Below are 16,983 nucleotides of genomic sequence, written 5' to 3'. Positions count from 1 at the left end.
TAAGCATCCAGTAAAATTCATGGTCTGGAGATGCATGTCAACCACAGAAATTGGACATCTTCAAACTGTGGCAGGAACGATGAATGAGGCAAAATATATTACAACACTCAAGACAAGAGTGGTTCCCTCTGCGAAAGAAATGCTTCTGGACAAAGATTGTTCCTTTTAAGATTACAATGCAACATGCCAAAGATCAAATCTTGTGAAGAATTGGTTTGAATAGCACAGTGTTTGCTAAATAGCCCTAGACAGTCCCTTGATCTCAAACCATTTGAAAATTTGTGGCACCAGCTTGGGTATGAAATCTCAAAGAAGCCCACAATAAAGATTCTAATTGAATGTGCACGTATCTCAATAAAAGCTGTCTTGAATTGCTGTCTAAAGTACAGAAAAAGCATGTTGTACTAGGGATGAGCATCGATACATGGTCTTATAAAGATTGATCTTCACAGGCAATACATCCTGATTTTTTGGAGACTTGATGTACCAGGAGTGATCTTAATATCACGATACTGGTGGCGATCTACTTACCTGGTTCCTGCTTTTTCCTTCCTTTGAACTAGTAACATTTGCGACTGGCCCTGACTCACCAAATGTGCATACGGCAAAATAATGTTGGAGAAGTTTTTTTTTTTATTTGCTGATTTTTTTTCTCTGTATTAAATGCAGCAATGTTGATCCTGTATCTCTCCAAAATATTGATACAGGACCGCAGATTGGCCATACCTATGTGGCGCTAGTGAGTACGTTTGCTCTTTATGTTTGACTTATTTGTTCTCCTCCTCCCCACTGTCTCGCATCCTTCTTCTTTAGCACTTCTATGACAGCCTTCACCTTCAGAGCTGTACGGTGTATGGAGAATTGAGTTGCTAATTGTTACTTGTGTTCTGTTTATATTTTGGTTACTGTAATGTTCTGTGTACCCTTTACTGTATGTATGGTGCTGCAGACCACTTGTGGCACCCTATAAATAAAATGTAATACTAATAATAATTTGTGATGTTTTAGAGTGTGCATGCCACACCAGGGCTTTGCAACACCTTAATGATAAAACCATAATTATCTGACAGATGTTCACTTTTCTGTGAAAATTAGACACACTAAAATAAAATTGATATGCCTTAAAATTATGCTTATATTCTCCAAGTGAATCTAATATAACATTTGAGCATCCAGCAGCTCGTTTCTTTTTGATGGGGGTTAATTTATTGTATTATATTTCGCTAACTAGAGATAAATAATAGCTCAACTCATATATATATATATATATATATATATATATATATATACATATACAAGGGAAAGCATATTCTGCACTGGGCACCTCAGTTACATATTTACACATGTATGAGCTATGCCAGGAGTTGTTTTTGTTACGCTAGTTACATGCACGCTATACAGGACCAGCTGGCAGGTGGTGAAAGTAAATGCCCTAATAGACTACCCATGTTGCTCTACACCTCAGCAGCAGATTATACCGTTGCTAAATAAAGACAGCTCTGCAGCGAGCTACTGGGAGCAGAAAATGGCGGCCCCGACTGACTGAGATAAAATGACAGGTCAGAAGGCGGGAAGTGACTCTCCCCCCCCCCCCTCCCTACTCCCAGCAGCGCGACCTGAATCATGTGGAAGGAATGTACCATCTGGTGGAGCCGCTGTACACTCACTCACCGGACACACCGATTGAGGGGTTACAGGAAAAATACATCCGATTAAACATTGACATTTTTCACACAACTTGCTGCAGACAGGGCGGTTGTTATTTATATATTATTTCTGCGTCTCATCAGGACTTGCTATTGATAATAGTTCAGCAGGTGTCCTCCTCCTTCTACAAATAGGCTATGGAACACCCCCATTCTGTATTGCGGGACGGGTCCTTCTGATTGACAAGCAACAGCCTACCTTGACTGGCAGTGGGCGTGTGAATGTGTGGCGGTAGGCGCCGCCGATTGGTGGGGAGTGAGGCAGTGGCAACGCGCTCCCGTCGCTGATTGGCTGCTGGGACTGGGAGCGCCGTGCGCAACTCTCGACGGGCACTTTGGGGGTCGTGTGCAAACCGCGTGTGGCGCAGCGGAGAGGATCTGAGGATAAACATCGGCCGGTTGGTGAGTGATGGAGCGAGGCCTAGGCTTGGGGGGGCAGAATGTTGGGACTCGGGGTACACGGAGTGAGGCGCTTGTTGGCACTGCTCTGTGTCTGGTTACGGGGATGCGGTGGAGCTCTAGGCCGCCAGTCGCGTTCGCTGGGCTCCGTAGAGGGGGCGCGGCTCGGCTCTAGGCCCCTGATGCCAACACCGCCAGGGATTCGGAGTTGCTGGGTGTCCCTAACATTGGGCCTTAGTTACGTTCTCCTCACGGAGCCCCATCCGAGCTGTCGTCCCTGGGCCTGTGTGCACGTTGCTGCCTCCCACGTGTTATCATGCCCCGGGGGGCCCGGGCTGCTGCTGGCTACTATTTATAGCCCAGGCCGCGGTAGATGGAGGGAGCCTTCCTAAGGCGCGGGCTGGCCTGAATGTCCCTTCCTTATAAGGCGAGGGGGATCCCTGCCTTGAACTCTCCCTATGCTTGTCTCCCCCGATCTCTCCTACAGGAGTGATGTCCAGAGTATCAGTGCTTTATAGTAAACTCCCTGTCCACGTGCAACGGGCCCTGGTCGAATTGTTCAAGAGTAAGCTAAAAATAAAATAGAATTTAATGCTATCTAGGGGTCCAGCTGCAATGCACATATCATAGATCCATTTATTGGAATCTACTTACAAAGCATGCATTTAAAGCATGTCCATGTCGTGCAGCTGCCTGAATCCTGCCCTTTGGCCACCCTTGGTTTAGCCACAATGGCTGTTTCTGATTGAAATTCATATTTTTGACCTAGGTTGCTATATACAAGTCTCCATATTTGGTCAACATGTCAGCAGTCACTATGTCCACAATGAATGTGCTGGGATTCCGGCATGGGTGTAATGCCACTTAGAGCATTTTTACTGTTGTTGTCATAACTTACCGGTATGTTTTAACTTACAAAGACCCATACTGTAAAAATGCTCTACGGTGACAGCATTTTTTATGTCGACTATAGACTTCGTGACTGCCAACATAACTTATTTAACCTGTATTTCATGCATAAACTTGGATAAGAAACAGGCTTTCTGCCAAGCTTCAGGATGATGGAATAATTTCATCTGTGCAAATTATTTGTAAACTCCAGTGGCTGCTGAGGTGCATCTGTATGGCTGCTGGTAGCAAAGGTAATAGAGGTGTGATCAGTGTTGAAGTGAAGTTGGTAGAACAAGCAGGTAGTCATTTTCTTATCTAGGTCTACTACACATCAATATAACATTTACATTTTTAGGTGGGAACACCCTTCAACATTTTTGCTACTATGGCAATGACACTGACTTCATAATACATGTGAAATTTTTCACATAGCAGTGTTCTTCCCCAGGCTGTTTTTTTGCGGGTGCACCACCCGGCACTTTGGGAGCCTGCAAGTGGGGACAGTATCTGGGAGTTGTATAAAAAGGACCAGATCCTACAGACTTTGCAGCTTTTTTTATAATCAGACCACTGGGCCTCTAATAAGAGAATTAATCTATAAAATGTTATTGCAAGCTTAAATCATTATAAGGTCAGGGTTCAAAACATACTATGAAGGTCCCCACCTGGCTACTTCTTGATGCCACCTGGCTGGAAAAATTTTCTGGGGAGAACACTGCATAGGGTCCCCAATGTGCAGTTTTCCCTAACACAGAGGTTCCCAAACGTGGTCCCCAAGGCTCCTCAACAGTTCAGGTTTTACTAATAGCTGTGGTTGAGCACAAGTGGTTAAATCAAATTGACTGAGGTACTAAGTAAGTCACCTGTGCTCAACCATGGCTATCTCTAAAACCTGAACTGTTGGGGAGCCTTGAGGACCGCGTTTGGGAACCTCTGCCCCAACATAAAGCTCGTCTGTCAGGCAACCATAATTCTCTGGTGCTCGTACTTTTTCCATAGTTTTTTATGATTTCACTATTATGCCTGGTACTTCCATGCATGTTTAAAATGAAATACATGTTAAAGCCTGAAAAGCATCTAATAGTCGCATATGTTTTTGCAAACTTTCTGTTATCTTGACAGAACTTGAGAGATTTAGGTATTGTTTTTCCACCTGTTACTTTTCTGAGCACATCCATATTAGGTCACAAGTCCTCCTCCGTGTCCTTTAAATAGGTGTACTGATGTGGAAATCTAGTGTACATGGGAAGAAATAATTTCAGATTGATTTGTACTTTTTTTTTTCTTCTTCTTTTAGTTCTAATACAATCATTGATAAAAAATAAAATTGTTTTATTCAAAGCAACATGAATTTTACATTTTGTTACTTTAAAAACTTTGATCCCAATATTACAAAGTAGTTAACTGCGAAGGTCTTGCAGCATGTTTTTGTGGTCAACCCTTTTTTTTTTTTATGATCTGAAAAACACTTGATGAAAACAATATACTGACTTTGTTTATTTTTTAATAGAATTTATCTCTGAAAACATGAGCAGCAACGAGTGCTTTAAGTGTGGCCGTTCTGGTCATTGGGCTAGGGAGTGCCCTACTGGCGGTGGACGTGCTCGAGGTGGAAGAGGACGTGGACGTGGTGGATTCAACTCTTCAAGAGGTAACCATATATATATATATATTATACATTTATGCTTTCCACAGCCATTATTTTTTCTTCAACAAAATGTTTATTGCTGTTTTCACTAATTTTTTTTGTTTTGTTTTTCCTCTCTAATATAGGGTTCCAATTCATCTCTTCATCTCTTCCAGACATTTGTTATCGTTGTGGAGAGTCTGGCCACCTTGCTAAGGATTGTGATCTCCAAGAGGATGGTGAGTGTTTTAATTAGGTACAGGTTCAATCTCTTTTATATTTAGATGTATTTAGGTTATATACTATATATCCCTTTTAAGGCTATCAGCAAATGAGACCTATTGCACCACTTTGCAGTATATAATATATTTACCTGATATGCGCTTGTATTGGAATAGCACCATTTACCTAAACATGCTGTAGCAAACGGTTGTGTGGGGTAGAGAGAATCTGGCCTGGATACTGTCACAGAATTCACATTTCTGATTCAAAGAAAATTGTAACTGCATCTGCCTTTACTGATCCAGACTTCAGTGAAGGCAGCTGCTGGGTATTTAAACAATGGGTTCATATATTGTGATTTTGAGTCTGCCCCTTTTACTGAAGTTAACTGCTGCATTTGGTTTCAGTACTGTGACTGGAAACCCTGTTGTCACAAATAAGTAGTCAAGCGCTCTAGTCATTGGTGGTAACTGCTGCACTGCAGTTCCCCCTCCCTGCACCCCACAGGGCACTGCAGCCCGCGGGTGAGGACAGCACCCAGCAGGCTGTTTCAGCAGCTTGCTGTCAGGTAGGGCAGGGCATATTTTGTCTTATTAAAATCGGGCTTAGCTGGAGGACTATAATAGTAATTTTGGTTGGAATCAGTATGTAATGCCAGCAGCTGTTTAGCCGCCAGATCAAATAGCGGTAGCCCGGCGGGTCGAAATACCGACAGCTGAAGGTAAGTACCCTAACCCTCCCGGGAAGGGGGGGGGTGCCTAAGTTTCTAAACCTTTCACAGGCAAACCAGAAGAAACATCATAAATATACACACACAACCTTGCATAAAAAAACCCCCAGTTTTTGTCATCCCATACACATGAGATTTGTAACCTTTTTCAACTCTTGGTACACAGAACGAGATGCTAAAATTGTCATGGCACACAATCCAGTTTTTTTTTCTTTTTTTAATTAGATATTTTATCATTACAGTGCTGCCCAATCACATTATGCCACACTATATACTGTAGAGCCCCCCATTTCACCCCACATCTTCCAATGCCCATCATATCTGCAAGCAAAGAGGTTTTGGAGCTAAACATGGAATGATAAGCAGCAATAGTATGTGTGACTGATCTTTAGTTTCACTCTCCTGTTCCCTGAGGCAGATTGAGCAGAAGTAAATTGGCATACTCACAAAGATGAGTTTGGCAGCTGATGATTGGTATGCCCCTTCCAAGGGCAGCATTTCTGTAGAAGGGAAGAGCCATGGCAGTGGGGTTGACTCCTGTGTGGTTGAACTAATACCCTGTGTTACAGCAGAAGGTCAGTTGTGCAGATGCGAACCACAAGGCTACAGTGGTGTGCAGCTCTCTTTATGGGGTCACAGGCGTTAGCGCTGCCAGGATGTTAACTTGAGCCAGATAAACAGTAGCAGGGCAAGTGGGCCTGACAGATTCAGGGAAGTCATTAATTGTGCGGAACCCCTGATTGAATAGGGCAGGATAAATTTTTATATTTACATGGATAAGGCACGGGGCCTGCTTAAACAGCTTAGCAGAAACTTTACCTATTCTCCTATACTACTGATTTGATGAGCTGTGCGCAGACAGCTATCTGACTAGGTAGAGGCGGCCACATCCTACTGGCTGGTGCATGTCATACGGGACCTGCTCAGTTTTTTTTTTTGTTTTTTTTTCCATAAATAGTTTTTATTAGAATTTTAGTCCATAAACCATGGAAGGGTGGGGATAAAGTAAGGAAAAAAGGGAGAGTGGGAAGGAAATCAGAAACCATAACAATAGTTCCAGCAATACCTTACATAAATTAAAAAAACTGATAAATTACCATATCAAAAATGTAATCACAATAGCATTATGGAGAAGCAATGTTATTAGGAATCAAGGGAATTTAGGGATTTTCGAGAAGTGATGAACCTTCACCATCTATAGTGAATTCATGCCAACTAAACCATTTGATCAAGGGGGAAGAGACTGAAGGAGAGTACGGTATCCCCAGTGTTTCCATTAGAAAAGCATAATGAATTTTACGTAGTTTGTGAAGGGACGGGGTTTATAATTCTGCGCAATAGCCTCCCTGGTGGCAATCTAGGACCGAACGATCGGCGTTGGACATATCTGTGGGGTAAATGTGAAATAACGCCAGGGAGGGGGACTCCTGAAGACTTGTATGTAAAACTTGATAGACTAATGTAAACACCTCGCTCCACAATGGTCTGATCTTAGGGCAGCTCCAAAACATGTGGAAGATATCGCCAAGTTCCAAACAATTTTTCCAGCAAAATTTTGACTGGGTAGGCCAAATTTTATGCAACTTAACTGGTGTAAAATAAAGCCTCTAGCAATTTGAATTGCATTTCCAAATGGTTATGGCACCTAGAGAAACAATGAGCAGTTAAATAAATTGACTCCCATTGCTGAAGTGTGAATGTAGTTTGTAGATCAGATTCCCACTGTATTTGTGCAGGGGAATTTACCTACATCCTCATGATCTTGATTTATGCAGTACCAGAACCTTATAGAACCTCTAGAATTGCCCGATGATAATCTAGACAGAAAAGTGGGTGGCAGGAGGTGTAGAGAACCAAAGGTTCTAAGCATACTAGATAACCAGTGATGAAATAGGGAAAGGTTGCGACTCGGGAGGGAAAGACCTCTGTTGGATACTACCGTGAGATCCCATGCTTTTAAGGAATCTGATATGGCCCGGGGAGTATCTAGCATCAAAGGACGGAGTTGTTTAGGGATCCATATCCTCTCCAAAAGAGTGAAGTGTGGGAAAAGAGACTTATCTAGATCTACCCAAGGTTTAGTGCCAGAGGGTAAGGCCCAAACGTCTAATCTGAGCCACCAAACGAGCATATTGATACGGTAACAGATCAGGAACCTCTAAGCCACCCAGACCTCTAGACTAGTGGTGTCAAACTCGGGCACTTCTGTTTTTGTGGGACTACATATCCCAGCATGCCCTGCCAAAGTTTTAGCAAGCCCTAATAGCAAAACTGTGGAACTGCATGCTGAGATGTGTAGTTCCACTGCAGCTGGAGGGCCCGAGTTTGACACCACTGCTCTAGACAAACGGTTGTAAGCAATCCTTGGTGTTTTGCCTTTCCAGATGTAGTGCAAAATTAGATAGCGGGTGTGTGAGGGACCAAAATAGGGGATCGTGCGAAAAGTACATTAGTTTTGGTAAAATTGACATCTTAAACGCAGCTGGTCTACCTAACCATGAAACTTCAAAGCCTATCCATCGTTTCAATAGGGTATCAATATGTTGCGGAAGAGGCTTAAAATTGATTTCTGCTAAACTAGAAATATATTTGGAAGAAAGACTACTGTTATTTAGGTATTCATATCTCTAATAATGTCTAAAGAGTCTTAAGTCTGGTCAGGGTTTCAGGTAACAAATAGAATGGCAAGGCCTCAGTTTTAGTAGTTTTGAGCCTATAAAAATACACTGCACTATATTGATCAATGATATTGTGTAGGGTAGAGAGAAGAAATAGGATCGGTGACTGGATCACATCATCTGCAAACAAACTAAATTTATGGGGTGATGTGCCAACCCGTATCCCAGGAAAAAATAGTCACGAATAGTAGCAGCAAATGGTTCAATAGCAAGAACATACATAAACGAAGAAAGGGGGCACTCTTGTCTAGTACCATTCGAAATATTGAGAATTGGAGATGTAAAACCATTACTCAGCACTGAAGCAGTAGGGCAGCTATAAAGCGCAGAGATAGAGGTCACTATCTCGCCCTGAAATTCAAATCTTGATAAAACTCCATTGAGAAAATCCCAGTTGAGGTGATCAAACACCATTTCGGTATCTAAAGAAAGGAGTATAGATTCACGTTTTTCTCTGATAAGTATCTCTGCGTGGTCAAAAACTCTACGGGTGTTGTCAGACGCCTGTCTACCCTGTACGAAACCAGCCTGGGAAGAACCTGCTCAGTTTTTGACATCTAGTCCAGTGGTTCCCAAACTTTTTTGAATCACGGTGCCCTAGAGTATCGGCATTGTTTTTACAGGACCCCTAAGGCAAAAGTTTTGTTGTTGAGAAATTCAGAAAAATAATCTAATAAATAGTAATGTGAAGTAAATTGTACTTACCTGTCATCCTTGGGCTCAGTTATGAGTGGACAGGTTTGTGCTTCTGTTTGTCCACATATTTACGAGGCACCCCTGTAAGTGTTGCAAGGCACCCCAGGGTGCCATGGTGCACAGTATGGGAACCACTGATCTAGTCCCTTACCACCACCTTTGCCTAAGATGTGTTAGTGGTTTATTGTCAAATTAGTAGAATATAGAAATGCAATGAGGAAAAATAAAATACCTGGTGTGTTAGAGGCTTTTCCCTTTCTTAAAGTGTGTATACACAAACAGCTGTCCCTGATATGCTGTAAAACCATGGCATGTTTCCAGATCATTCTCATGTAATGTACACATGGGACTGATAATGTGGCAGTCAGGATACATATTAACACAGAGCTTGGGGAAAGCCTAGAGTGCATCTGATGCTAGAGACAGGAGATACTTCATAGCCATGGAACTTGGTGGATCTGCTCCTTTTATAATGACACTCACTGTTTTAGTGAGTTGTTGATTGTCATAGTAATCCCAACTTCTTTGACTTATTGCCCTAAGAATGTAAGCTCTTGTGAGCAGGGCCCTCTTTCCTCACGTGCTTCTTCTTGCCTTATTTTTACAATGGCACCTAAAACTTGGTTACTGACACCCTGCTGCTTATTTAGGTGTTATGCAGCATTGTTTATAAATCATGTACTTGTCCTGCATTGTCTGTACTGTTAATAACTGTCTTGTGTGCTCAATTTGTTTCTGTACTTTGTAAGGCATTGCGGAACCCTTGTGGCGCCATATAAATAAAGGATGATAATAATAGACATCTCTAGGCTTTTAGGTTCACCTCCTTTCGCTTCCCATTGTCTGCAGTGCTGTAGTACATGGTAGCAGTGCATGCCGGGTTATGACCGCATGCGTTATCTGCACCGGGATCGCATACCCAACCCATTCTGTGAGTTTATGTAAGCACCAGTAGTTTTGAATAGTGTTTCTCAACTCCAGTCCTCAAGGACCACCTAAAGGTCCTATTCTATGGATTTCTTTAATTATGCAAAATCGAGTTAATCTATTTTGCTCGGTCTGTAATTATCACATAACCTCTGAGGCATACTTGAGGGTTTAAGAACCACTGATTTTTTTTTTTTCTTCAACATTGTACATGGATTTACTGTAATTTACTTAATGTCCTTCTCTGACTGTAAATATCTTAGAATTTTGAGGCACTCCTACTTTGCAGGAAGGAGATATCTATTGTGTTGTTACTGGCCTCAAAGTCTTCAAACTTCATACTGTATGCACTATGCAGAGACCGAGATTATCTCCTATTTACTGTATTTAATACATGCACACCCATATGCTCACTTTGTCTTCATTCTGGAAAGAGGCATGTGCTCAGCCAACACAAAAATTAAGAATACTAGCCCTATAACTGTAGTTTCTACTTCAGGGTCCATAGGGTATCCACAGGATACCTTGGGTATAGGTGTGACGTCAGTCGCAGGGCACCAAAGAGTTAAGCTTTCAGCCTCCCAGGATGCACTAGGTCCCCCTCCTATACCCCGCCCCCGGGCCAAGGCACCTCAGTTTAGTTTGGTGCCCGGCCGGAGTCGGGTGCACCTGTTGGAGTGGGGGCTAGAAGAGCCCCTGAAGCTTTTTCTTCATGCAGCTGTGGCTGCACATCTGGATGAACAGCATGGACAGTCAGTCCTGACGTCCATGCTGTCTTCCCTACACCCCGCCGGTACCAGAACGCCGGTACTGATCCGGGGATGCTGGTGGGCATCTGGGGTCACAGCTAGCGGTGACCCCAGATGCTCCGGACCATGGCCGGATTCAAGGGGGACAGAGGTAAGCAGCGGGGTCCCGCGGTGGGTCCCCGCTGATCACATGGTCCTAAGTCCCCAGGCAGGGGGCTCCCTGGGGACTGGCTGCAGCGTGGAGCCAGGCGACCAACCTGCGCTTCCACTACCCCCTGGGACAGCGGACCGCAGCAGAGCGGTAGCGCTGCGGCGTCCCAGGGGTTAAATGCATGCCAGGGGAGCGCGCCTTCCCTGTCTCACAGCCGGCGCCTCCCCCGCTGAACACAGCCCTCTCTGCACTGTGCTGACTGGTCCTGTGTCAGCGCTCCTCCCCCAGGCCAGCTTCTCTCTGCTCCTCGGCGGCCATCTTCTCTGCAACGCATGGTGAACGCTGCTGGAAGTCTGGAAGGAAGCATCGTGGTCTGGGTCCCCCCGCATACCTCTCCTCCGCTGTGGCTCAGGTCTGTGTATGCAGCGCTGTGTCCTACCAGGCCCTGTGTCTGTGTAGTTGAGTGATCAGCGCTGTTAGTGCAGGAATTGTTATTTCTCTGCATTGTATGTGACTGTGCTAGCGCTGCCTGTAACTTTTCTTCTCTAAACTGTCAGCTTTATTACTGTCCCTGTTCTTTCTGCTAAAGCCCTTGCGGTGCGGTGCGGTGCGGTGCTGCAGGGTGGTCTCTCGCCTATTTAATACTTAATTGGTGAGAGAGGTCACATACGTGGTGCCATCATGTCTGAAAGTGATTTTCCCCTCCGGCTACAGTGTACCACGTGCAAAGTACCGTTAGCGGAGGGGGAGGGTAGCGCGGAGGGCCTTTGCCGGCAGTGTTTGTCCATGGCGCGGCCTATTACGGTTTCAGCACCGGTACAGGAGCCGCCCTGGGCTTGTTTCGCTCAGGCGTTAACAGCTTTAGTGGGCCAGTTAGCTCCGCAGCCCGCGTTTACTCCGATGGGTTTGTCCCAGCAGTCTGTGGTGTCGTCACCCATGCAGGGGTTCCCACGACAATTGGTGGTACCCCACAGTCTCCCTATTTCCCCGCTCCCGGGTTCTCAGGAGCCAGCGTGGGTTAACTCCCTGACGAGTTCTTTACAGCACTTGTCGGATGTGTTGCAAGGGGAGTCTGTGATGCGGCCTCATAAAAGGCCGGTGGCGTCTCTGTCCGCTCCTTATGAGGATGACGAAGGGACGTCTGATGATGGGGAGATTCTGGATCCTTACGATCAGGAACCTTTCCATACTAAGGACGCTGATGCTAAGTCCAAAGTATATATTCCTGGACTTATTCGGGCGGTCCGCACAGCCTTGGTGATTGAGGACGAAGTTCCCCCAGCGGCTAAATCTAAGTATGCCTTTTTCAAAGATGTGAAGGGCGATGCCACAGTCTTTCCTCTTTCGGGTCAGTTGGTGGACCATTTAGAGGAGGCGTGGAAACAACCTGGCAAAAGATACCAGCCGCAGAGACGCCTGGCGGCTTATCCGTTCGCGGATAATTATTTTGCTAAGTGTGAATCCCCTCCACAGGTGGATTCTCACGTGACCCGTCTTGTCCGTAGTGCCACATTGCCGATACCATCCATGTCCTCCCTTAAGGATGCTACGGACCGCAAGGTAGAAATCTGCCTGAAGTCCGCTTATTCCCTTGCAGGGGGGGCAGCACGGCCGGCTATGGCCATTTGCTGGGTTGCCAGAGCGATGGAGCGCTGGGCGGATTCATTAGAGGCTTCTTTTGAATCCGACTGTCCGGCCGAACAAGCGGAGTTGATTGGCAATCTCCGTGATTCGGCCACCTACATCAACGAGGCGGCTCTAGACATTAGTACTCTGGTGTCTAGAATTTCTTCAGCAGCGGTAGCTGCTCGTCGCACCTTGTGGCTGCGATCCTGGAAGGCGGACGCAGATCCAAGAAAGGTCTGGAAGCGTTGCCGTTTACCGGAGAAGTTCTCTTCGGTCCGGATCTGGATAAGATTGTGGCCACGCTGGCGGCAGCCAAATCTGCTTGTCTCCCGTCGGCCGCTGCTCCTTCTGGTTCTGGACCATCGTCCTTTCGGTCATCTAGGGCCAGGGCAGGACCAAACCACAGTCGTTTCCTCGACAGGCTGGCCCTAAGAAATCGGTCAAGCCCCGGAAATAGGCATGGAGTACCAGACGTCCGGCCCCCAAGCCAGATGACAAGCCTGCGGCCTGACGGTCCGGGTCTCCCCTTGGGGGATCCCAGGGTGGGAGGCCGCCTGCTGCAGTTCTCCCGGTGTTGGTCGTTCACTACGACAGACACTTGGGTTCTGGAGGTGGTCTCTCACGGGTACGCCCTCTCCTTCCGGCACAGACCCCCGGCTCGATTCTTCACCACGGGTCTACCATCAGACCGGAACAAGGCTACGGAGCTGCGGAAGGTATTGCACACTATGCTCCAGGCTGGAGTTATAGTGCCTGTTCCATTCTCCCAGAGGGGCCAGGGTTTCTATTCAAATCTATTTTTGGTACAGAAACCCAATGGGTCATATCGTCCGATTCTCAACCTCAAAGCACTCAACAAGTCTTTGCGGGTCCCGAAGTTTCGGATGGAGACCCTACGGTCCATCATTCTGGCGCTGGAATCTGGGGACTACATGGTGTCATTGGACATGCAGGACGCTATGGCGGTCATGGCGGCTTCTCTGCGGCTGCAAGGAGTCCGCATGTTGCCGTACTTGGACGACCTGTTATTGGTGGCAGGATCTCCAGAGCTCCTGTTACACCACTTGGACCTGACCATTGCACTGCTGCAACGGCACGGCTGGCTAATCAACTGGCAGAAGTCCACTCTAATCCCGTCTCGGAGGATTCTGCATCTTGGAGCCTTATTGGACTCGGGACAGCAAAGGATCTTCGTGACGGAGGACAAGATCTCTGCTTTACAGTCAAGGGTGCGCAGTTGTCTGCACAGCCGCCGGGTGTCCTTACACTCGGCGATGAGGTTACTGGGCTCCATGGTGTCGGTGTTCGACATGGTGGAATACGCCCAGTTTCACTCCAGACCTCTGCAGCACCTGATCCTGTCCAAGTGGAACGGGCTGCCTCAGTCTCTGAAGTTCCAGACGATTGTGCTCACCCCGGAGGTTCGCCTGTCCCTTGCGTGGTGGTTAAAGACGACCCACCTCAACAAGGGACGTCCGTTCTGGGTTCCAAATTGGGTCCTGTTGAAACAACGGACGCCAGTCTTCGGGGCTGGGGAGCAGTTTCGGGTCCACACTTGTTCCAGGGCAGGTGGACACCGACAGAAGCGGAGCTTCCAATAAATATCTTGGAACTCCGTGCGGTCTTCAATGCTCTCCTGCAGGCACAGCTGTTTCTCCAGGGTCACCCGGTGCAGGTCCAGTCGGACAATGCTACCACCGTGGCCTACATAAACAGGCAAGGAGGAACTCGCAGTCGGGCGGCTCTCGTAGAGGTCTCCTGGTTTGGGCGGAGCGCAATCTTCCGGCCATATCAGCGGTCTTCATCCCGGGAGTGCTAAATTGGGAGGCGGACTTTCTAAGTCGCCAGGACGTTCATCCAGGGGAATGGTCCCTGCACCCGGACGTTTTTCAACTACTGGTGGACAGGTGGGGTCTTCCAGAAATCAACCTCATGGCGTCCCGGCACAACAACAAGTTGCCGGTGTACGGGTCTCGCACAAGAGACGAAGGGGCGTCTCTGGTGGATGCTCTGTCCGTCCGGTGGACGTTCAGGTTCGCATACCTGTTCCCTCCGGTCTCCCTTCTTCCACGGGTAATCCGGAAATTCAAACAGGAAGGAGGGACGCTCCTGTTGATAGCTCCCGCGTGGCCCAGACGGCACTGGTTCTCAGACCTTCAGGGTCTGTCCGTGGACAGTCCTCTGCGGTTGCCGCTACGACCGGACCTTCTGTCTCAGGGTCCTTGTCTTCACCCAGACCTGACTCGGCTGTCTTTGGCGGCGTGGCTGTTGAGCCGGCCATGCTGAGGTCCTGGGGGTTTGCCAGCTCTGTGGTGCGTACCATGTTACGAGCTCGGAAACAGTCTTCCGCGAGGATATACCATCGCGTGTGGCATACGTTCTTCCAGTGGTGTCGACCGAGAGGTTATGCACCGCGGGAGTTTCGTCTGTCTCGGATTCTCGCCTTCCTGCAAGCGGGACTAGATCATGGGCTTCGCCTTGCTTCTTTGAAGGTACAGGTTTCGGCCCTATCTGTCTGGTTTCACCGTAGGATTGCTACAATCCCGGATGTGCGCACCTTTATGCAAGGTGTTCTCCGTATTCAGCCGCCCTTTGTTCCACCTGTGGCGCCTTGGGATTTGGCTGTGGTCCTGAGGGCTCTCCAAGGACCGCCGTTTGAACCACTGGGCTCAGTGGATATTAAATGGCTAACAGCTAAGACTGTTTTCCTTCTGGCCATTGCTTCGGCCAGACGTGTTTCTGAGTTAGGGGCTCTTTCTTGTAGACCCCCTTTCTTGGTTTTTCATGGGAACCGGGCAGTGCTCCGCACTCGGCCCGAGTTTCTTCCCAAAGTTGTTTCCCAGTTTCATGTTAACGAGGAAATAGTTGTTCCGGCCTTTAACTCACCGGGTCTTTCCGTGGGTGAGGCCTCTTTGGATGTTGTGCGGGCCTTAAGGACTTATGTTGACCGCACTTCTTTGTTTAGGAAGTCGGACGCTTTGTTGTCCTCTATGGCTTCTGTAAAAAGGGTTGGCCTGCTTCAAAGCAAACTTTGGCAGCCTGGATCCGTATGGCTATTTCTGAAGCTTATCTTCATGAAGGCCTACCGGTCCCTCCTTCTCTGAAGGCTCATTCCACTAGGTCTGTGGGTCCTTCGTGGGCAGCTCGACGTGGTGCCTCGGCAGTTCAGATCTGCAAGGCTGCTACGTGGTCTTCTGTCCATACCTTCGTGAGGTATTACAGGTTTGACACCTTCGCCTCTCAGGATGCTTCCTTCGGGCGGCGGATTCTCCTTTCTGCACAGGAGCGTCCCCACCCTTAAAGGATACTGCTTTGGGACATCCCCAAGGTATCCTGTGGATACCCTATGGACCCTGAAGTAGAAAATATGAGATATGGTAAGAACTTACCCTTGTTATCTCTATTTCTACGAAGTCCATAGGGTTCCACAGGACTCCCGCCCTGTCGCACCTGTGCTGCAGATGGGCTTTGCTCTGGTCACCGGTTTTCCGTCTCCCTCTGGTGAGAATGTGATTCTTGTATGTGTCCAGATCTTTGTTCTCTCTCTTCCTTCTCCTCCTCCGGCCTATGGCTTGGTAACTAACTGAGGTGCCTTGGCCCGGGGGCGGGGTATAGGAGGGGGACCTAGTGCATCCTGGGAGGCTGAAAGCTTAACTCTTTGGTGCCCTGCGACTGACGTCACGCCTATACCCAAGGTATCCTGTGGAACCCTATGGACTTCGTAGAAATAGAGATAACAAGGGTAAGTTCTTACCATATCTCATATTTTTTAGCAGTTGGTCATCTTCCTTGATCACTTTAACACTAAGCTTAATATGTGTTTTCCATCCGCCTGAAAATGAAATATCCAGTGCTGTTTAATGAAAGGAGAAGCCTTGTAAAGCTCTGAACCAGGTGATTCTCCACCATGCTTTGTATGTGTCCATGTGGGTGTCTGTAGTCCCCTGCGTACTATTTGATAACTGAAGGTTAATCTACTGGAGATCCTTGATCGTTATGAAGAGATGGCATGCTAATTCACACTGAAGTCTATCCAGTGCAGGTGATTGAACATTGAATTGTTAAAATAAAGCATGCTTTCAACACATCAATAGTGTTCACTCTAGCTCCGTGGCAGGCAGGGCGCCGGAGCTAGAGAGGGCCCCCTGAAAGAGGGGTGTGTCTAAAAGATGCGTCCCCTTTTCGTCACTCTTGGGGGCGTGCCTGACACTTACGGGCACGCCTGGCAGCCCCCAAGCGCTGCTGACGGGTAGAATAAATGCCGGGCGCATGCGACCCACGGATGAAGACTGCACCCGCAGGCTATCTTAGCGGGGTGCTGCACAGTGAGGGCAGGGCGCTTTTTGCCCTCCAGAAGAAGGGCAATGCGCAGCGCCCCGCTAAAACAGCCTAGCGGGAACGCTAGTGTTCACTCTAGCTCCGGCGGTAGGCAGGGCGCCAGAGCTAGAGAGGGCAGCTTTGTGTGCGCGCGTCCGGAGAAGGGGCAAGGCCATGAAAAGGGGGCAGGTCTCGAAGACGCTTCCCCTTTTCGTCATACTTGGGGGCGTGCCCGGCACTTACGGACACACCGGGCAGCCCCCA

The 16,983-nt window shown here is 47.5% G+C and overlaps 1 protein-coding gene across 1 annotated transcript in view; it reads left to right on the top strand.

The window, feature by feature from the left end:
- Window positions 1-1,900: 1,900 nt before the first annotated feature.
- CNBP (CCHC-type zinc finger nucleic acid binding protein) overlaps window positions 1,901-16,983 on the top strand; it is a 17,003-nt gene continuing 1,920 nt past the window's right edge. The window contains exons 1-3 of the mRNA XM_088472700.1: window positions 1,901-2,108; window positions 4,507-4,647; window positions 4,770-4,862. Coding sequence (XP_088328826.1) covers window positions 4,524-4,647; window positions 4,770-4,862 — 217 coding nt within the window. The 5' untranslated portion in view covers window positions 1,901-2,108; window positions 4,507-4,523. The remainder of the gene's footprint in view (window positions 2,109-4,506; window positions 4,648-4,769; window positions 4,863-16,983) is intronic.

This window comes from Taudactylus pleione, unplaced genomic scaffold (assembly GCF_031769625.1).
Source record: "Taudactylus pleione unplaced genomic scaffold, aTauple2 ptg000128l, whole genome shotgun sequence".
NCBI lineage: Eukaryota > Metazoa > Chordata > Amphibia > Anura > Myobatrachidae > Taudactylus > Taudactylus pleione.
The sequence above is the reverse complement of the archived record's forward strand: the minus strand, read 5'-3'. Positions and strand labels throughout refer to the sequence as shown.